This window comes from Equus quagga, chromosome 15 (assembly GCF_021613505.1).
Source record: "Equus quagga isolate Etosha38 chromosome 15, UCLA_HA_Equagga_1.0, whole genome shotgun sequence".
Taxonomy (NCBI): domain Eukaryota; kingdom Metazoa; phylum Chordata; class Mammalia; order Perissodactyla; family Equidae; genus Equus; species Equus quagga.
This window is the reverse complement of record NC_060281.1, coordinates 74178286-74194935: the sequence shown is the minus strand read 5'-3', so window position 1 is coordinate 74194935 and position 16650 is coordinate 74178286. Positions and strand designations below refer to the sequence as shown.

General features: G+C 56.0%; 1 protein-coding gene across 11 annotated transcripts in view; it reads right to left on the bottom strand.

Annotated features, from left to right (window-relative positions):
- Positions 1–16650, bottom strand: part of TPCN1 (two pore segment channel 1) — a 59505-nt gene that overhangs the window by 5920 nt on the left and 36935 nt on the right. For all 11 annotated transcript variants that reach the window (XM_046639232.1, XM_046639236.1, XM_046639237.1 and 8 more), the window contains 17 exons: positions 16267–16355; positions 14623–14657; positions 14060–14118; positions 13703–13802; positions 11627–11743; positions 11250–11374; positions 10417–10465; positions 9849–9912; positions 8802–8846; positions 6619–6675; positions 6486–6539; positions 5565–5637; positions 4510–4617; positions 3435–3506; positions 2821–2910; positions 1440–1555; positions 607–653 (listed from right to left, as the gene is read on the bottom strand). In XM_046639232.1, the coding sequence (XP_046495188.1) occupies positions 607–653; positions 1440–1555; positions 2821–2910; positions 3435–3506; positions 4510–4617; positions 5565–5637; positions 6486–6539; positions 6619–6675; positions 8802–8846; positions 9849–9912; positions 10417–10465; positions 11250–11374; positions 11627–11743; positions 13703–13802; positions 14060–14118; positions 14623–14657; positions 16267–16355 (1300 nt within the window). The remainder of the gene's footprint in view (positions 1–606; positions 654–1439; positions 1556–2820; positions 2911–3434; positions 3507–4509; positions 4618–5564; positions 5638–6485; positions 6540–6618; positions 6676–8801; positions 8847–9848; positions 9913–10416; positions 10466–11249; positions 11375–11626; positions 11744–13702; positions 13803–14059; positions 14119–14622; positions 14658–16266; positions 16356–16650) is intronic.

Sequence of the window (16650 nt, the reverse complement as noted above, 5' to 3'; positions counted from 1 at the left end):
TCGGGCTGCCCAGTGAGGGCCGGGTGGGGGCAGGTCACTGTCCACTCAGGCTGCCCGGTTGCTCTTCACAGTCCCTTCCTCAGCTGCCTTTGGTCGTGGGAGGCAAAGGAAGGCGACCTCGTTCCTCTGGGCCTAAAAATTCCTCTGTGCTATTCAAGGCCTGGACACTCCCCAGGGCAGTGGGGCTCTGGACTAACACGGACGCTCTTTGTCCCACATGGGGGTGGCACTTGGAAGAGTTTAAGGAATGGGGGGAAAAAAACCAGCAACAAACCAATAACTCTTGCCATGCTGTTTCTTGACTGAAAAGTCTCTCCCCCAGTGTGGGAGGAGGACAGAGGCTCAGAGGCTAAGTGGCATCTCCTGCTGCTGGGGCATGTGCGGGGGTGCAGGCACAAAAGCCAAGTCCAGCAAGTGCGAAGGTGGCAGATCCCGGGGCCCAGCCCATACTGTGGGCTCCCTACAGAGCGCCGGCCGAGGCCCGAGGACCCCACCCCCTACAGGGAACGGGAAGGGCAGCACATCCCACACCAGGCGCTGGGAGATGCAGAGCTGGCCGCAGAGGATGGTGGGGAGCTGCCCCCAGGAGCTGACCGAGGTCCTTACCATGATGATGTACCAGTTGTTGACAACTGTGAGTTCGAACAAGGTCACTGCCAAAGGGAATGAAGAAAGAGAGCACCTTGATCAGACCCACTTTTTCAGAGTCAGTTTCAAGTGGCCTCTCTCTACCCATCCTGGGTACCATGCACCTAAATGATGGTGTCCTCATTTGCTAGCTTGGGCTAGACAGACCAGCCAAGGCCCTCCCTGAGTGCCTGCCCCACAGGGAGTGTGACATCTTGGCTGTCTTCCAAAGAGCACGCCCTTTGCCTCAGCAGCCCGTGACGGACCAGGGCTGGGATGGGTGCTGGGGAAGGAGCACCCAGACCTTCTCACTGTAGATCTGGGGTGCCACGTGGGGCTCCCCTTCCTCTTGAGATGCTGCCTGGCAGGGCTACTTCTCCCCCAGCCCCTCCCTGGAACCCGGGAGCAGAGCTGTGTGGGCACAAGCGAGGGGCGGTGCAGGGCACTGTGGCAGGCTGGTGTGGCTGGGCCCCACCCTGCAACTGTGGGGTTGTGACAAGAGGGGCAGCTCCCCAGCATTGGGCTGCACGCCCTCCCTGAGGAAAGCACAAAGCTCTTGTGCTCCCTGACACTGAAAAAGTATCAGAAAAAGGAAGAAAACCCAGTGGCTGAGAGAGCCCTGGGATGCGGCCTGGCCTGCACCCACGAGGCTGGGCAACCACACCCTCCCTCCGGGCCAGAGAAGACTCGAGAAAGTGAGGCCAGCAGCTCCGGAGGGGAGACTTCAGACAGCCCTGCTACAGCACGCCTGGGCCCTGCGGTGACAGGGGCAGCAGGCCCAGGGAGGTCCCGCCCGTGGCCTCTGCACTCACCAAAGCTGTTGAGGATGTTGTCAAAGTTGTTGAGATAGTAGTAACCCTCTTCCACGGCGGTGCTGTTGCCCTGGGTGTGACTGAGCCAGCGGTAGGCGTCTGCCACTGTACTCGTACTGGCCGGGGAGACACAGGGCAGAAGGCAAGGTCACAGGACAATTGCTCACCTCGACAGGGGACAAAACATTTAAGCAAACCAAGGTCCGACCTGGAGCATCTGGCCTGGCCCAGCCGGGTGTCCTGCCCAGCCCCGCACTTCTCGCCCAAGTTCCCGGCTCGCAGGGGGCCCTTGGCTCCCTCGCCTGCTGGGTGCTGGTGGGAACCCCAGACTTGCCCCCCTTATCTGCCTCCACTTGGCATTTCTCTGCTGCCCAGCTACCCGAGAGAGACGCCGCTGGGCGGGGAGAGAGGCAGAGCCTCGTCTGGACCTCCCAGTCTAGGACCGGCTTGAGGCCAGGTCCTCGGCAGCAGCATGGCGAGGGGAAGCTCCCGGCCAGGCGTGCTCCAGCACTCAGCCTGCGTGTGCCAACAGGCCGCCCTGTTCTGAGAGCTTATTGGCTGCCTTCCTTCCGACCCTCTATGGCTGATCTGCTGTATCTACACGGACACTTCCGCACATCGGGTCCTTGGGCCCCCGGGGAGCTTCTTCAGAAGGCAGAGCCCTGGGCCCCTGCGGCTCCCCTGACAATTTTGCTGCACTCTTAAGCTTGTGCCCCACTGCTACAGGCTTCTGGTTCTGAGCTCAGCCTGACACTCCGAATGGCTTCCAGTGTCCTTGGAAACTGTCTTTATCGGTGCCTCAGGCCACATGGGCACATTTTAAAGGCAGCACTGTGATTTCATCGTGGTGGCTCAGGAGGAGGCAGGAGAAGGGAAAGGAGAGGTCATGGGAGGTTGTGCCTCACTCTCTGTCCCTGCCCCTGAGACCTCCCCATGAGTGTCCGTCTGTCTTATCCTACGGGCTGTCACTAGGGACGCATGTCTGCCCTGGCCCCCAGCCACCTCCAGAGAGAAGAGGGAGGAAGCTGGGCACTCAGGCCTCGGGCCCCAGGCTACTCCTGGCTCTGGAGCGGCCTTCGGCCCTCAGCCCAAAGGGCCTGGCTGTGTGGCTGATGGAGGCCTGGCTGGAGCACGGCTCCCAGGCCTGCTTAGGGGACGAGGAAACCGGCTCAGGCATCCTCACCTGGGACCACCCTGTGGTTCCAGGCCCCTCCCTAGCTACTGCACTGAACGAAGCCCTGAAAGCAAGGCAAAGTGAGTCCCAGGGCTTAAAGGGGCTCGGCCCTGAGGACCCGAGGCCCAGGGGACCCACCCGGGGGGGGGTCAGTGTGCCATCCTGGCTGCCAGGCCCGGGCAGGGCGGGGCCCCGTGGCACACTCACTTGCAGCAGTTGGGGTAGAGGATCCCACAGAAGAACTCCATGCCCACGATGGCGAACGAGTAGTAGAAGATGAGCAGGGTGAGGCCCAGGCTGGGGAGGAGGGTCGGAAGGGACGGGTGACTCAGGGCGCGGCAGGCACCGGCTCCTGCGGCAGCCCCGGCGTCCTCAGGCCCCCTGGGCTGACTGGGGAGAGGCATGCCCCTAGCCAGGTTCACCACTGCAAAGAGTCTGCAGGGGAGGGGCCTCGTGATTCGGGTCTGGGGTCAGAACGGCTTGAATAGGGACTCTAGGCACAGATGCCCCTTCACCAGAGATTCACCCCTTACCTGTGAAGGTAGACTCACAGGTGACCCCTTACCTGTGAATGTAGACACAGGTGGTAAGTGAGTTGACAGCTCCCTGCCCTCCCAACTACATATGTCACACAGGTCAGTGGAGGAAAGTGTGCCAGGGACACCTGTGGTGGTCCAGGTTTCAGTCTCCTCGAGACCCGCCAGCCCCTCGATGTCAGTCCTTTTTGGGACTCCTCCTCTCCCCCCGCTACCACCCAGCTGCCTGCCCCAAGGGGCACAAGCTCACGAGGCCTGGCCCTGGGGCCGCGAGGTGGGCGGTACCTGGCCATCCGGGGCAGCAGCTCGAACATGGTGTCCAGCACGTTACGGTAGCGCTTCTTCAACTTAAACAGCCTGAGCGAGGGAGGAGGCCGGGTCACCACACGGCAGCGCACGGCCGCGGCCCCGCCTTCCACAGCACCAGGGGAGACGGCAGGCCCGGGTCCCGCACCCACCTGGGCGCCCACTTCCCTCAGAGCCGCCAGCCCGGCACCCGGGAGGGGACAGTCGTGGCACCAGGACATTGGGGCTGGACGGGCCCCGCCCTCAAGGGATGCAGAGCCACCCCGGGGCTCCTCAGTCTCCTCCCCGGGTGAGGGGGTGTCAGCGGCTATTCACCACAGTGGACAAATGAAGCCAGGAGGCTCAGAGAGGGACAAGGCCTCGCCTAGGACAGTGCTCAAACCCCAGGACAACGGGAACACCCACGCCCACAGAGGAGCCAGTGGAGTATGGGAGGGATGCTGACAACCGCTGGCCCGGCCACCACCACCGGTGCATGGCCACCCCCGGGCCCCGTCCCACAGCCCCACCTCTCCTCCCAGGAAAGACGGGGCAGGATGGTGGACATGTATGGGATGCCAGCGGGATGTTCAAGAGGAAAAGCAGGCTTCTGAAGACACAAGAGCTCAAGACCCCAAGGAGGAAGGGACACTGCCCCCGAAGCAGCGTGCTACTGGTTTCCTACAACGGCCCCTGGGAAAAAGGGAGACCACGCGAGGGATTTTCTTGACAAGGGGCTGTGCCAGAAAAGCATGGGGCATTTTTTTCTCAAAAGCCCCTTTGGACCCTCAGAGGCTGTGGCTCTCTAGTTTATGACTCTGGGAACGTGTGATCCTGTGGCTGAGCTGACAGCACCGCAGGCCCAGCTCCCCTGAGCCATGAGCCTCATTTCTCTTCCACAGTCGAGGCGATTGGCCCCAGTGGTGGGAGGCGGCAGGCAGTCTGCACGTCCTCACAGGGGAGACAGTGGCCGCCCAGGTGCCTCTGCAGGGAGCGTGCACCTCTGACCCCAGGCTTGGGAGTCTCTGGCTCATTCCAGCCACTTCCCAGACCAGCCCTCCCCCTGCCCGGTCACCTCAGCAGCTGCAGGGGCCGCAGGACCACTATGAAGTAAAAGGGCTCCATGTTGAAGGCCAGAGCCAGCAGTCCCAGGAAGGCGAGCGCCGTGACGGAGAAGTCGAACCTAGCAGGGAGAGGAGGCGCTGGGTGCGTCCGGCCCAGCCCCGGGCCTCCCCACGACGAGCCCGTTCCCCAACCCTGTTCCGCGCTCCTTGCAAGCAGCCACATGCCAACCACAATAGAGGCACAGTGTGCCTGCGGTGGCCCACGGTGGCCACGTCGGGAAGCAGCTTCCTGGCGCCTTGGGGTTTCTGAGGTTGGCCTGGCGGGGCCCCCAGGCCCAGCACATCTCAGGGTTGGGCCTCGAGGCTCTGACCCTCAGGGCAGAAACACCCGGAAACCCTCCTGAAAGTCCCGCATTGGTCTAACAACAGACGCCTGGTTATCCCAGTGACACCGACCCTCACGGAGTAACCGAGGGAGGGGCAGGCTGGGCAGTGGGAGGCCGCCTGGAGACCAGCGGGCCTGCCCCAGACAGGGTCCCCCCTCCAGGGATACCAACACGACCCTGAACACAGTGTTGGTACATGCCCTGCGGTTCTGCCCGACTCTTCCCCACTCCTTAACCAAGGTCTCGTGAGTGCCGCCTGACTTCACATGAGTGACCTAACGAGGCGTCAGTGACCTCTCGAGGTCTCAGGGGGACTGGGAGAAGGGCCACCAGCTCGAGGCTGACCAAAGAAGTGGTGTGACTTCCTTCTCTGTGGGCGTCATGGTTTTTATGGAGAAAAGAGCTTAGTTGTCAGGGAAGGTATGGGGTTACATGACTCAGAAAGAGCCAGCCAGCCTGAGGACCCTCAAGCAGCCACATCCAGGAGGGCCTAGCGTGGGCAGCCTGAGAGAGAAGGACAAGAGCCGGAGCCTGGGGAGCCCCCGAGCCACAGCACAGAAGCCCCGACCCTCCTCGGCCCTTCCTCCTGCCGGCGCAGACATGGCGTGCGTGCTGCAGGTACGCAGGGAGAGGCCCAGGCTCTTACTCTCTGACCTGGTTTAGAACATGCTCCCACTTACAGATTCCATCCGGAGGAGAGGTACTCGACGGGGCCCAGGCCAGCCACTTTCAGGAACAGCTCCACGGCGTAGACTGTGGACGGGGGCAGCGGTTAGCAGTGGGCCCTCCCGCAGCCGCTCCCACCCTGGTCCGGCTCCGTTTCCTCACTGAGAGGCTGCTCTGAGGTGTCCAGCCCCCCCGCAGGCTGCACACCCACATCACACCCACGCCACACCACGAGAGTGCAGGCTCCAGGAGAGGGCCCAGCCCAGCGCTGGTCAACTGTGGCACTGTGCATAAGCAGAGAAGCACCCTCCCCATCTTGGGGATGGCCCAGCCGTGTGTCCATCAGCAGGCATTTCCCACAGCTCTTCTGGGCCGGGCATTGCACTGCGCTGGGTGTGCAACAGTGAACAGCACAGTGCAGCGCCCCTCACATGGAGTTCAGAGTCCAGACAGGAGGAAAGACTGACGGGGCAATGAAGAGGCAGAGTGCTCAGGGATGTTTAGACGTAAAAGAGGACAAATGTCAGGCAGAGTGGTCTGGCAAGGGGACGAGGGCATCAGGCAGAGGAAGCCAGCTGTGCAAAGCCCCAGGGGTAAGAAAGGGCCCGGGGCACTGGGAGAAGGACACTGTTCATGAGGGCTGCAGCGTGGGGGAGGGCGGTGGTACTGGAAAGAGATGAGGTCGAAGAGGAAGCCAGGGAGCCCCTGGGGCAGGCAGTGGGAGTCATGCCCAGGATGGGGACCTGATCTGAAGGGCAGTGGAGAACCACGGAAGGCTTTTAAATAGGGGCAGGATGGAATCAGACTCAATTTCTGCTCCATTCTCGTCAAGCTTCCCTGTTTTAGAGAAGAGCTACGAGATCCTAAACCAAGGGAAAGCCCCCCCAGCCGGTGTTTCAGACGAGCCGTTCGGCAAAGGCATGGCAGAGACTTACTAGTCAGAAAGACGACGTAACTCCAGGGCACGTGCTTGGAGAAGAAGTTCCCGCCTGCAAGACAGAGGGGCAGCGGCTCAAGAGGCGGGCCAGGCGTGCCCTCAGGACGGGCCAGGCCCCAGCCGGGGCTCACCTTTCAACATGAAGGTCTCCACGAGGATCCAGACCCCGTTGACTGCCACCACCAAGTCTGCAACAGACAGGCCCGTTAATAGGCAAGGAAGGCACAGGCGGGCAAGGACGTCTGCAGGCCACAGCGGCAGCCCCTGGCTAATGTCCCGCTCTGGGAGATTCGGAGGGCAGGGCGGCTCCACATGCCATGACCCCTCTTTGCTTAGTGCCTGACCATGAGCTAAATCAACCCCTGGTTTCACCTAGAAAACAGCTACGGATTTTTAAAAACACACCCTCTGTGTCGCTGTAGGGAGACCAGCTAAGACGGGTCAGTAAAACCTACAAATTATTCCAAGTCAGTGTAAAAGATGGACAATATACCCAGGGTTTAAGGATTGAAAATGTTTGATTTTCCCCTAGAGAGGTCTGATTTTAAAACAATTGCATGAACTAGTTAGCAAAATCTGCATATGGGTTTGGCCGCTCACTCAGCAATCCCACTTCTGGGGATCCATCCCCATGAGACACTCGCAAAAACACAAAACAAGGTAAACTGAAAGTTATTCACTAAAGAACTATGTGTGATAGCAAAAAGCTAGGAATAACCTAAACGATCGATAGGGGACTCGCTGAGTGAACTATGATACGTTCACAAAATGGTGTGCTGTCAACTATAAGAAGAAACAAGCAACATCTCCCTCTAGCAATATGGACTGGTCTCCAGGATATACTGTTAACTGGCAAAAGCAAGGTGGGAAAAACGTGTGTAAAGTCTGCTATCGTTTATTTAAGACAGGGGGATACGCATATATATGCATCTACTTATAGTTTTTAAAAAATGGAAGGATAAACCATGATAAAAGTTACCCATTGTGGGAGGTGTCAGGATATAAACGAAATGTCCTTGAATATACTTTGTTTTGTAGATCTGACTTAGAACCATATAAATATTTTATATAATTACACAACAAAATTAAATGTAAAAAACCCCTAAAAATAAAAAATAACATGAAATAAAGAAACCTAAATGTGTATCCAGATGGGGACACTGCTGCCCAGAGAACTAGCCAGGTGACCTTAACACACAGTCATCTGAATGTCCATCCTGGAGCGGGGTTTCTAGAATCACGTTGTTGGGGTTGTTGATATTGTTTCTCAGAGTCTATTGTGTGTGTACTGTGGGATAAAGCAAATGAGTAATTGTGTTAGTGTTGTTGGGAACCAGGATTTTAAGACGGAAATCTAGATATGAAAGAATGATGAAGTTAGGTGAAAACCCTATAGTCCTGAACTTGAATTAGAAATATCAGAATAAACTTACAACACAGTTCATCTTCAAAAAATCAAAACCCTACCTTTGTCCATGGAAAGACCTAGAAACAATAACCAACTGCAAGCAATGAGCAGCTCTAGCATCTTAGATTGTGGTCTCTAAACACCATTTCTCATTAAATGGAACCAGAGCTTCCTAGAAAGACTGAATCCAGTCAAGCCTCTAGATTAGTACCGTCCAAGAGAACTTTCCAGGACCACGGAAATCTCATCTGTGCTGTCCAAGACATCAGCCATATGTGGTTATCGAGCACTTGAAATGTGGCTATTGCGACTGAGGAACTGAATTTTTAATTTTAGCTAGCTTAAATTTAAATAGCCGCATGTGGCTAGTGGCTACCACATTGGATAACACAGCTCTAGATATTAAAAAATAGATAAATATCAAATATATCAAGTATATATACTGGATATGAGCCAACTATATATACCAAATTATAGGAAATAAGCCACAGAGGAACATGCAAAAACAAGACTACAGGACAAACAATCCTACTTCTTCAACTAAATATTACAAGAGAGAGGAAAGGGATGGAAGAGAAGCTTCTAGATTAAAACTGACTTAAGTGACATAGCAACCAATCCCTCTCTGTGGTTCTGGAATTTGCTTCCAAAACTCCAGGTCTAGAGAGGGGACAAGGAGCCAAGTGAGAGTACAGATGGACAAGAAAGACTGGCGTGAGAGGGTGACTGTCGAAGCCGGGTGGTGGGTACGCGGATGCTCATTATAACCTCTCACTCTTAGGCATGCTGGGCATTTTCCATAAGCAACCACACGGCTGCAGGACCACTCTGGCAATCGCCTCTCCACCCTCTGGAACGTAAAAGACGCGGGAGGAAAGGGGCCTAGAGCTGTGATGTTTCACTTACACATGAAATACTGGAAGGCCTTGGACTTCACAAGGATATTAATTCCTATTTGAAGAGAAGAAATGTTAACATGGATATTTTCACGTGCTAGTACACATCCCCCACCACACACTTCGTGCACGTGAGCAACACGGTAGTTATGCTGGGGGCGGAAAGGAAGGGCCCACTCTAAGGGTGACAGCACGCTTGGGCTCGGACCCCCGGACCAGACTGCACTGACAACAGCTGCTCCAGGGGAGCCCGGACGGAGCAGAGCAAAGCCGGGCTGGCCACTGCTGAAACTCACTTGCTGCTGGCCCGGCCCAGGCTACGTATTCAGCCGCTTGAGTAACTATCATCTAGTGCAATGGAAAACCCTCGAAAGAACATGGGATAACAGCCGTGCCCGAAGCCCTAGCTGTGGTTGAAGTCATGAGACACTTCACTCTCGTTCCTAACAGCCCAGACCCGGGCTTCGGCTGTTGCACGGGAACTTCCCTGGGAGCTAACCTACCCCCATGCGGAACTCCAAAACTGGCATTAAATTACAGGGCAACGACTAGGTAAATAACATGGGTAGTTCGATTTTTAAACTTTTGAATCTTATACTATGTAGGAAACCATACTACATCCTCTCCTGCCGCAGGAGGACGGTCAGAACACGTCACCTGATAAAAAGGCAGGTTTGAGAATAGAGTATTTAATGCAATCCCAGCACTCTTTTAAAAATGCACACAACAATAACCAACAACAGAAGGGAGCACGTCAGAGAATTAACAGGGGTTACCTCTGCGTGGGAAGTCTTCATTCCTTCTAACTATCCCACTTTGTCAATTTCCTTCAATGAGTCTCTATTCCACAAATGTCTTGGTTTGGGTTTTAAGCTACCGATTTCCCTGCTGGGGTAACCACACTCTCTCTGTCCCTTTTATACACACAGACATTCAGACACACACATGCACGCACACACACACCGCCCCCCCGAGCATTCTTCCAATGCCGTCTGTGCTCTCTGGAAAGCTCCAGCTGTGCCCAGCTGCCCAGACGCCACAGCCAAGGCGAGCTTACCTTTGAAGATGAGGAAGGCCGTCCTAGGGAGCGCATCGAACCAGTGCTCTCTGTTGCTCTTGGCCTGGCCAGGAAACAGGGCCACGGGAGAGGGGGCGTTAGGACCAGTGACCAGAACCTAGCCCGAGGGACCAGGACGCCGCTTTCCCTCCCTGCCGGCCCAGCTAACTTGGGGAGCAAGGAAAACACTCAGGGATCTAAATAACAACGAAGACAGCCAAGGTTTATGAGCAGTGAAATGGCCATGCACACGCGTTATTATTATACAATCCTGAACATAACTCTGTAGGTGGGGCTTCCCACTGTCCCATTGCCCAGGTGAGACAAGCCTGATGTCACACGGCGACTAATGGGGTCTGAGATTTGGTGCTCTTAACCAGGACACTGCATGGCAAATGTAAGGCCAACTGAGGGGGCCGGGGGCCACCTGTCATCCCTGCAGTGCCAGCGCCAGGCCGAGAGCTGAGCTCTTCGAGCAGGAAGGAGCTGGACCTCCAGGCACCTCTCGGCCTTGTCCCCCCATGGAACCGTCTGCCCACTCCCTCTCCAGTCTCACAGGAGCTCTCACCTTCCACTTCAAGGCAGCGACTTCGTAGATATCATAAAAGTCCTTGAGGCTGTCATAGGCAACATGAAAAGGCAAAAAAATCAGAACAGTTCCCACTGAGCCTCAGGTCTGTCACTCACCTGCCTGCGGTCACTTTAAGGGGGGTGGGGGGAGGGGACATCCGGGAGCCCCAGCACATCAGTGCCCAGGGGACCCGTACCTGCAGACCTTTCCTCTCCTTCCTCCAGGGGCTATGAAGACTTAATCCACTCAGTCTACACTGACTAGGGACAGCTTCAATCTCCTGGATTACTGTAATTCTTGGACAGACAGGGTCCGAGCCTCCTTCAGCACAGGACTTAACGAAAAAACTGGGACTGCCAGCTCAGCCCAGAAGGAGCTCGCTCTCGTCTCTGCAGATGGCCTCCTTCTTTCTGAGCCAAAAAGAAGAGTTTGGGTCATCAGCAGTCTAAAAGACCAATGCGGCCCACGGAGGGCTCAGGGCCAGTTCTTCAAGGCTGTGCGGGGGGTGCGGGCTGGGGGGGTGCGTGTGTCTGTGTGTGTTCGCCCCCTCTGTGGATGTGCTCGCATGGGACTGCCCCACCTCACGCAGAGCTCGAGGGTAGACAGCTGGCCAGTCCATCTCAGGAGCCATTCCCTTTTTTGTCAAGCCAGCTTCAACTGGATTTGGGTTGGATTTTTGTCAGTGGCAAAAAGAACCCTCCCGAATATGGTTTACGTGTGTAAGACTCTCTGTGAAGAACTAAAGTCCCCAACGAGCCTCTGCCCACCCCCTGCCGGTGCCTCTGTGAATGCCTGTCCCGCCGCATCGGCCGCTTGGCATCCCCCCTCACCTGAGCAGAGGTGTGTTGCTCTGATTCAGCGCCTTGAAAGTGAGATAGCGCTCCCCGGCACTCATCCGGGGCTTGTAGAAACGCATCAGGCCTTCAAACTGCCTGTAGGAGATGCCAGCGGGCTTCTGCGGGAGAGGGAAGGTGTGTTCCCACATGAAACACAGGGACACATAGAGCCCAGACCACTCTCCTCTCAGGGGCAGCCACTGCGGCCGCGCAGCACACACAGGATCCCAGGGCGCCCTGCGCTTTCTTGCTCTCCCAAGGGCAGGACTTCTAGTTTCTGAAGCTGCTGGCCCTGCCATGCTTAGGGGCTGCTTGGGGCGAGGGAGGGAGAGCAGGACCAACCCCTCCCGGCCCAGCCCCCTCCTCCCTACCCGCTGGCTGACGAGCAGGCGGTAGGCATGCTGGATAGCGGTCCGCTTATGCAGCAGCAAAGACTTGAACTTGCGTTTCTCGATGTCATTGAAGGTGTCGAACACCACGGCCAGAAGCTGTGAGGGAAAAGCACAGAGACCTGGCTTCCCTGCGTGGTGGGGCCTCAGGGGGTCGGGGAGGTCATTCTCTGCCTCCAGAGAAGCGGGGCTGCAGGAGACCCTCCCACCGCCCCTCGCGGGGCAGAAGTTTGTCTCCTTCTCAGCAGAGGCGGGCATTCACTGCCACTGGTCAATTCCTCTCTTCAGATACGAGAAGATGCTGTCACTACATTTCCCCCAGGTTCTTCTCTCCACCCTCAGCTCGTCCCTGGCGGGCAGTTTTATGGGGGGAGAGGGAAGCAGCGAGAGGAACACGCGGGGTTCCACGCCTAGTTCAGCTCAGAGTAATGGCTGGGGAGGCCGTGTGTCCATGCCGTTCTCCAGCCTCGGGGCAGGAAGGAACGCATTGTGCAGGCACTTCCCTCCTGGGGAGTCCTAGCTTCAAGCCGGCCCCCAGAACAGGGAAAAAGAAGCCTGCCCTGGAGGGCATGACATTCTGGAACCGCCTGATCCCAAGTTAGCACCCTAACAACACGGGCTGCATTATCAAAGGGCAACGGGAAGGTGGAAGCAGAATTTGAAAGACGCCTTTATGGAAACACTTTCTTTTTCTTCCAAAAATATTTCAAGGGAAACTCTTGTCCTTTCTACCCCTTCAGATTGGTCCTCCACTTTTTTTTCCTTTAGGTCAAGGGAGGGTCAGCAAACTTTTTCTATAAAAAGCCAGACAGCAAATATTTTAGGCTCTGAAGACCAGATGGTCTCTGTCGAAAGTATTCAACCCTGCAGTTGTAGCAGGAAATCAGCCACCGATGATACATAAACAAATGGGCACGGCTGTGTGCCAATAAAACTTTATTTACAAGAACAGGCGGTGGGCTGGCTTTGGCCAGTGGGCTGCAGTTTGCTGACCCACGCCGTAGATTTTCACAGCTCTCAATACATTACGAATTCAAACAAATAAATTACACATAATATATTTTTATGATTCTAAACTAACAAGAGCATAGAAGAATTGTAACATGTATAAACAGATCACCAACACATTTTTTTGGTTTTGAGGAATTAAAAAGAATTTTTTTCCTTTTTAAGACTTCAGATCTTTAGATTTACAAGTCTATCCCAGAGAGTGTCTTCCTCTTCTCTCCCGGGCCTGACTGGTGACGGGTGGGAGACTGCTCTTTGGAAGTATAAAATAAAGAGCGGGCTTGATACAAGCCTCTCCCTGATGATTGGGGCACTGACGTGGGGTCTGGGCACCGGCCTCGTGGCCTGGTCTCGGAGGTCATCTGCTGATGGCAGGAATGTCCCTGGTGCTAGCCAAGCCTCCTCGAACACCTCCAAAACTCCCGGTGGACATGGGACTGCATATCCTCCTTAAACAAATGTGTCTGCACTGGATTTTCTGACGGTTCATGATAAATGGGGTGGGAATGCACCAGACATTCCTGGCAGGCGGTGCAGTGGGATGCAGAGGCTAAGAGCAGCGCTCTGGAATCAGGCCGCTCCCCAGGCCACCCTGAGCTGTGCAGCCATGGGCAAGTCGCTCTGTCAGTCTGATCCTCAGTTTCCTCATCTATAAATTGAGAATCCTAATAGCACCTCCAGGGCCTTGCATTACATCATTGAATCCTCTCACACAAAGCACTCTGCATGGTGCTAAGACTTAATAAGTGCCAGCTTTTATCGTTATGATACACATCTGCCGTGAGAACGAGAAGGTCGCAGGGCAGCCCTGGCTCACACTTGGGCACTCTCAGCAGTACCAACCCAGGGAGGCTGCTACCGCGATAACCAGCTGACCTCAGTCCCAACAGGGTGGCCCCCGCCACACACTCGACTACAATCTGCACCGTCCTTCCCCCACATTCGGCCCTCTGAGGCCGACGGCAGTCCCTTCTTCTCCATGCCCACAGCGCCCAGCACCGTGCCGGCTGGACAGGCTCCTCCAGCGGAGCGCGAGGCCCCGCGACTCACCAGGTTCATGATGAAGTACAGCTCGATGGAGAGGTACACGATGAAGAAGACACAGGACCAGGGGTTCCGGGAGTAGGACGGCATCATCACATCTGGGAAGCTGCATTTGCAGAGCGTCAGCCGCAGGCCCGCCTCTGCTGATCTCCATCTTCTCAAAGGACATCCCTCTTTTCTGCCTTCCCGGCCCATGCCCCCTTCCCCCACTCTCAGACCACAGGCTTCGAGCTCACCAGGCCACTCCCACCCCTCCAGTGCCCCAAGCACCCGCCTGGACTGAGACCTGGAACATTCGCAGCTGAAAAGAGGAGACCCCGGGCACTAGCAGAGGGCGGGAGCCCAAGCAGAGCCCGGACTTACTTGGCCGTGGTCAGAAGGACGAAGAGACTGACGATGCTGTTCTCCAGGGTGCTGAAGTACTGCGCGGGAAGGGAGGCAGAGGAACGCGCTGGCACCACTCCGAGGGTGCGCACCAGCCAGGAACAGGCAGCGATGGGCCTCCCGGAGCACCCGGCCCTTCCGCCTCCCACCACCCTCCTCCACCCAAGGAGCCCTGCAGGATGGCGACAAAGGAGCAAACGTGGAGTCTGGAGGCAGACACTGAGTCTGGGACTCCCGCCCCAGAGAATCACATGTTTGTACTATTAGCCTGGCTCTTCCCCACCCTCCTCTGCCAGAAAGTTCCAATGTTCCAGATCTGACCCTGGAAATATCCCTCTCAAGGACAGGAAAGGAGATCCTCTTAGCACTCGAGGAAGGAAACAGCTCAAGTCGGGGTGCCGGGGACTTTCAGATGCCATAGCTATGACGAGAACCCAGGCAGGGCATCCCTTCCTAAGGGCCAGGAGGTCCGACCAGCCACCCTGTCTGAGGGGAAAGGCCTCCCATCAAGGAACAAACAGACAAACATGCTGATTACTCACAGGATCTGAAGGATTAGGGGAGAACAAGTAGAAACCTAGGTGGTGGAAAACAGATTGGAAAGAAGGTTAGAGCAGAGGTCCCAAACACAGATGTCAGAGGATAGGGCGATACATGTAACTAAGTGCAGTGGGCCGAGGGTGAGCAACAGGGAGCGGTGGGGACTGCAGCACTCCAGAGAACCTCTGCCAGAGGGCGCGGGTACTACGGGCCCTGGACGACCGCTGCCATTTGGGAATGTGGCCTGAGTACTGTCAAGTCTACTATTAAAAAGGGAGGGCCGGCCCGGTGGGGTAGTGGTTAAGTTCACGTGCCCTGCTTCAGTGGCCCCGGGATTCACGGGTTCTGATCTCAGGTACAGAGCTACACAGCGCTCGTCAAGCTATGCGGCGGCAGACATCCCACATATACAGAAGAGGAAGATTGGCATGGATGTTAGCTCAGGGACAATCTTCCTGACCAAAAAAAAAAAAAAAAAAGGCAGGAAATCTGTATTTTTGTGTAAAAATCTAATTTTGAAATGCAGGCTCAACACTTCCAGACCATACGAAACTCACCCATAGGCTGGATTTGGCATCCAGACTGCCAGTTTGCAATCTCTGATTTTGAGAACGTGACAGCCAAGTAACAATTCCAAAGGGACCCTGCTATTCCCCTGTAGCCAAGGGTCCCGGGGTGGGAGCACCATGAATTTCCTCCCCCTCAGAACGGGCTATTCCCCCGAGTCCTTGGAATCCTGAGTAGGAAAAGGGAGGCACTCTAACCTCAGGGGAAGTCAGCCCCCTTGGAGCACAAAAGAAATTCTATGGAGTGGGGTTGGGGGGGTAGGGGGAGTGGGAGCCAACAGCTCATACAGAGCAGTCACCAGGGCCCGGGCTGGCCTGAGAGCCAGGGCTCTCTGCTCCCACTGTCTTTGCCATCCCGGCACGAGAGAAGGGGCCTCGGGCCTCCAAGCCATGTCCCGGGATCGCCGCTGGCTGAGCCCCGTGTCTGGACGTGGGTGTCGCATGATACTTGGCCTTGTCTGAGGAGGTGAGGGTCAGAAAGGCCACGACCTGCTTTTCTATTGAGTGAAGCTGAAGCGTGCAGACCCCATCCAGGCACACGCTGTGGAGACACTCTCAGGAAACACGCGCATTCACTGCAGTGTGATTTGTGAGTGAAAAATAACCACCAACAGAACAGATGAACAAATCTGGGTGTACTCACATAACAGGTCGCTATACTCCAGTGACAATGAATGAACTCATCTACATGGAGCAGCGTGAATGCACTTCAAAACACAGCATTGGGCAGAAGAGCGACTTGCAGGAGGGGACACACACATTATGGACCATCTATACAGAACTTTCAACGTGCAAAGCAATACCGTCTATTTGGTGCTGAAGGAAACCTCAGTATACAGGAAGACTACGACCCGCACGGCAATGACCAGCTCAGGACGGGGCCCAGGGTGGGGGATGCAGATGACGGAAGGTCCAGAGGCGCCTTCCAGTTTACTCCTGATACTTCATCTCCTAAGCTGGAGTCTGTGGGGGTTATGTCACTCGCAGAACCTTTCTGAACTTCTAAAACTGTCCAGTTCACCTTTCGTCCACTCTGAATTTGGTTTTAGAGACCGCCAGGTCCTGGGCGAGGGAACTCACCAAGGATGGCGAAAATGATCATGAAGAAGAGCAGCAGCAGGAGGATGTCCATGAAGGGCGGCAGCGACTGGAAGATCTGCCGCAGGTTCCTGGGCAGACAGACGGGGCGGAGTGAGGCTCGGCCGGGGCGGGGGGCCCCTCAGGGGGGATCTCTCATCTGTGTGGGCCCTCAGGGGGGATCTCTAGTCTGTGTGGGCCCTCAGTGGGGGAATCTCTCTTCTGTCTGGGGTTCCTGAGTTTAGGATCTCTCGACTGTCTGGGGTTCCTCATTGGGGGCATCTTGTCTGTCTGGGTCTCCTCAATGGGGTGTCTCTCATCTGCGTGGGCTCCTCAGTGGGGGATCTCTCATCTGCGTGGGCTCCTCAGTGGGGGATCTCTCATCTG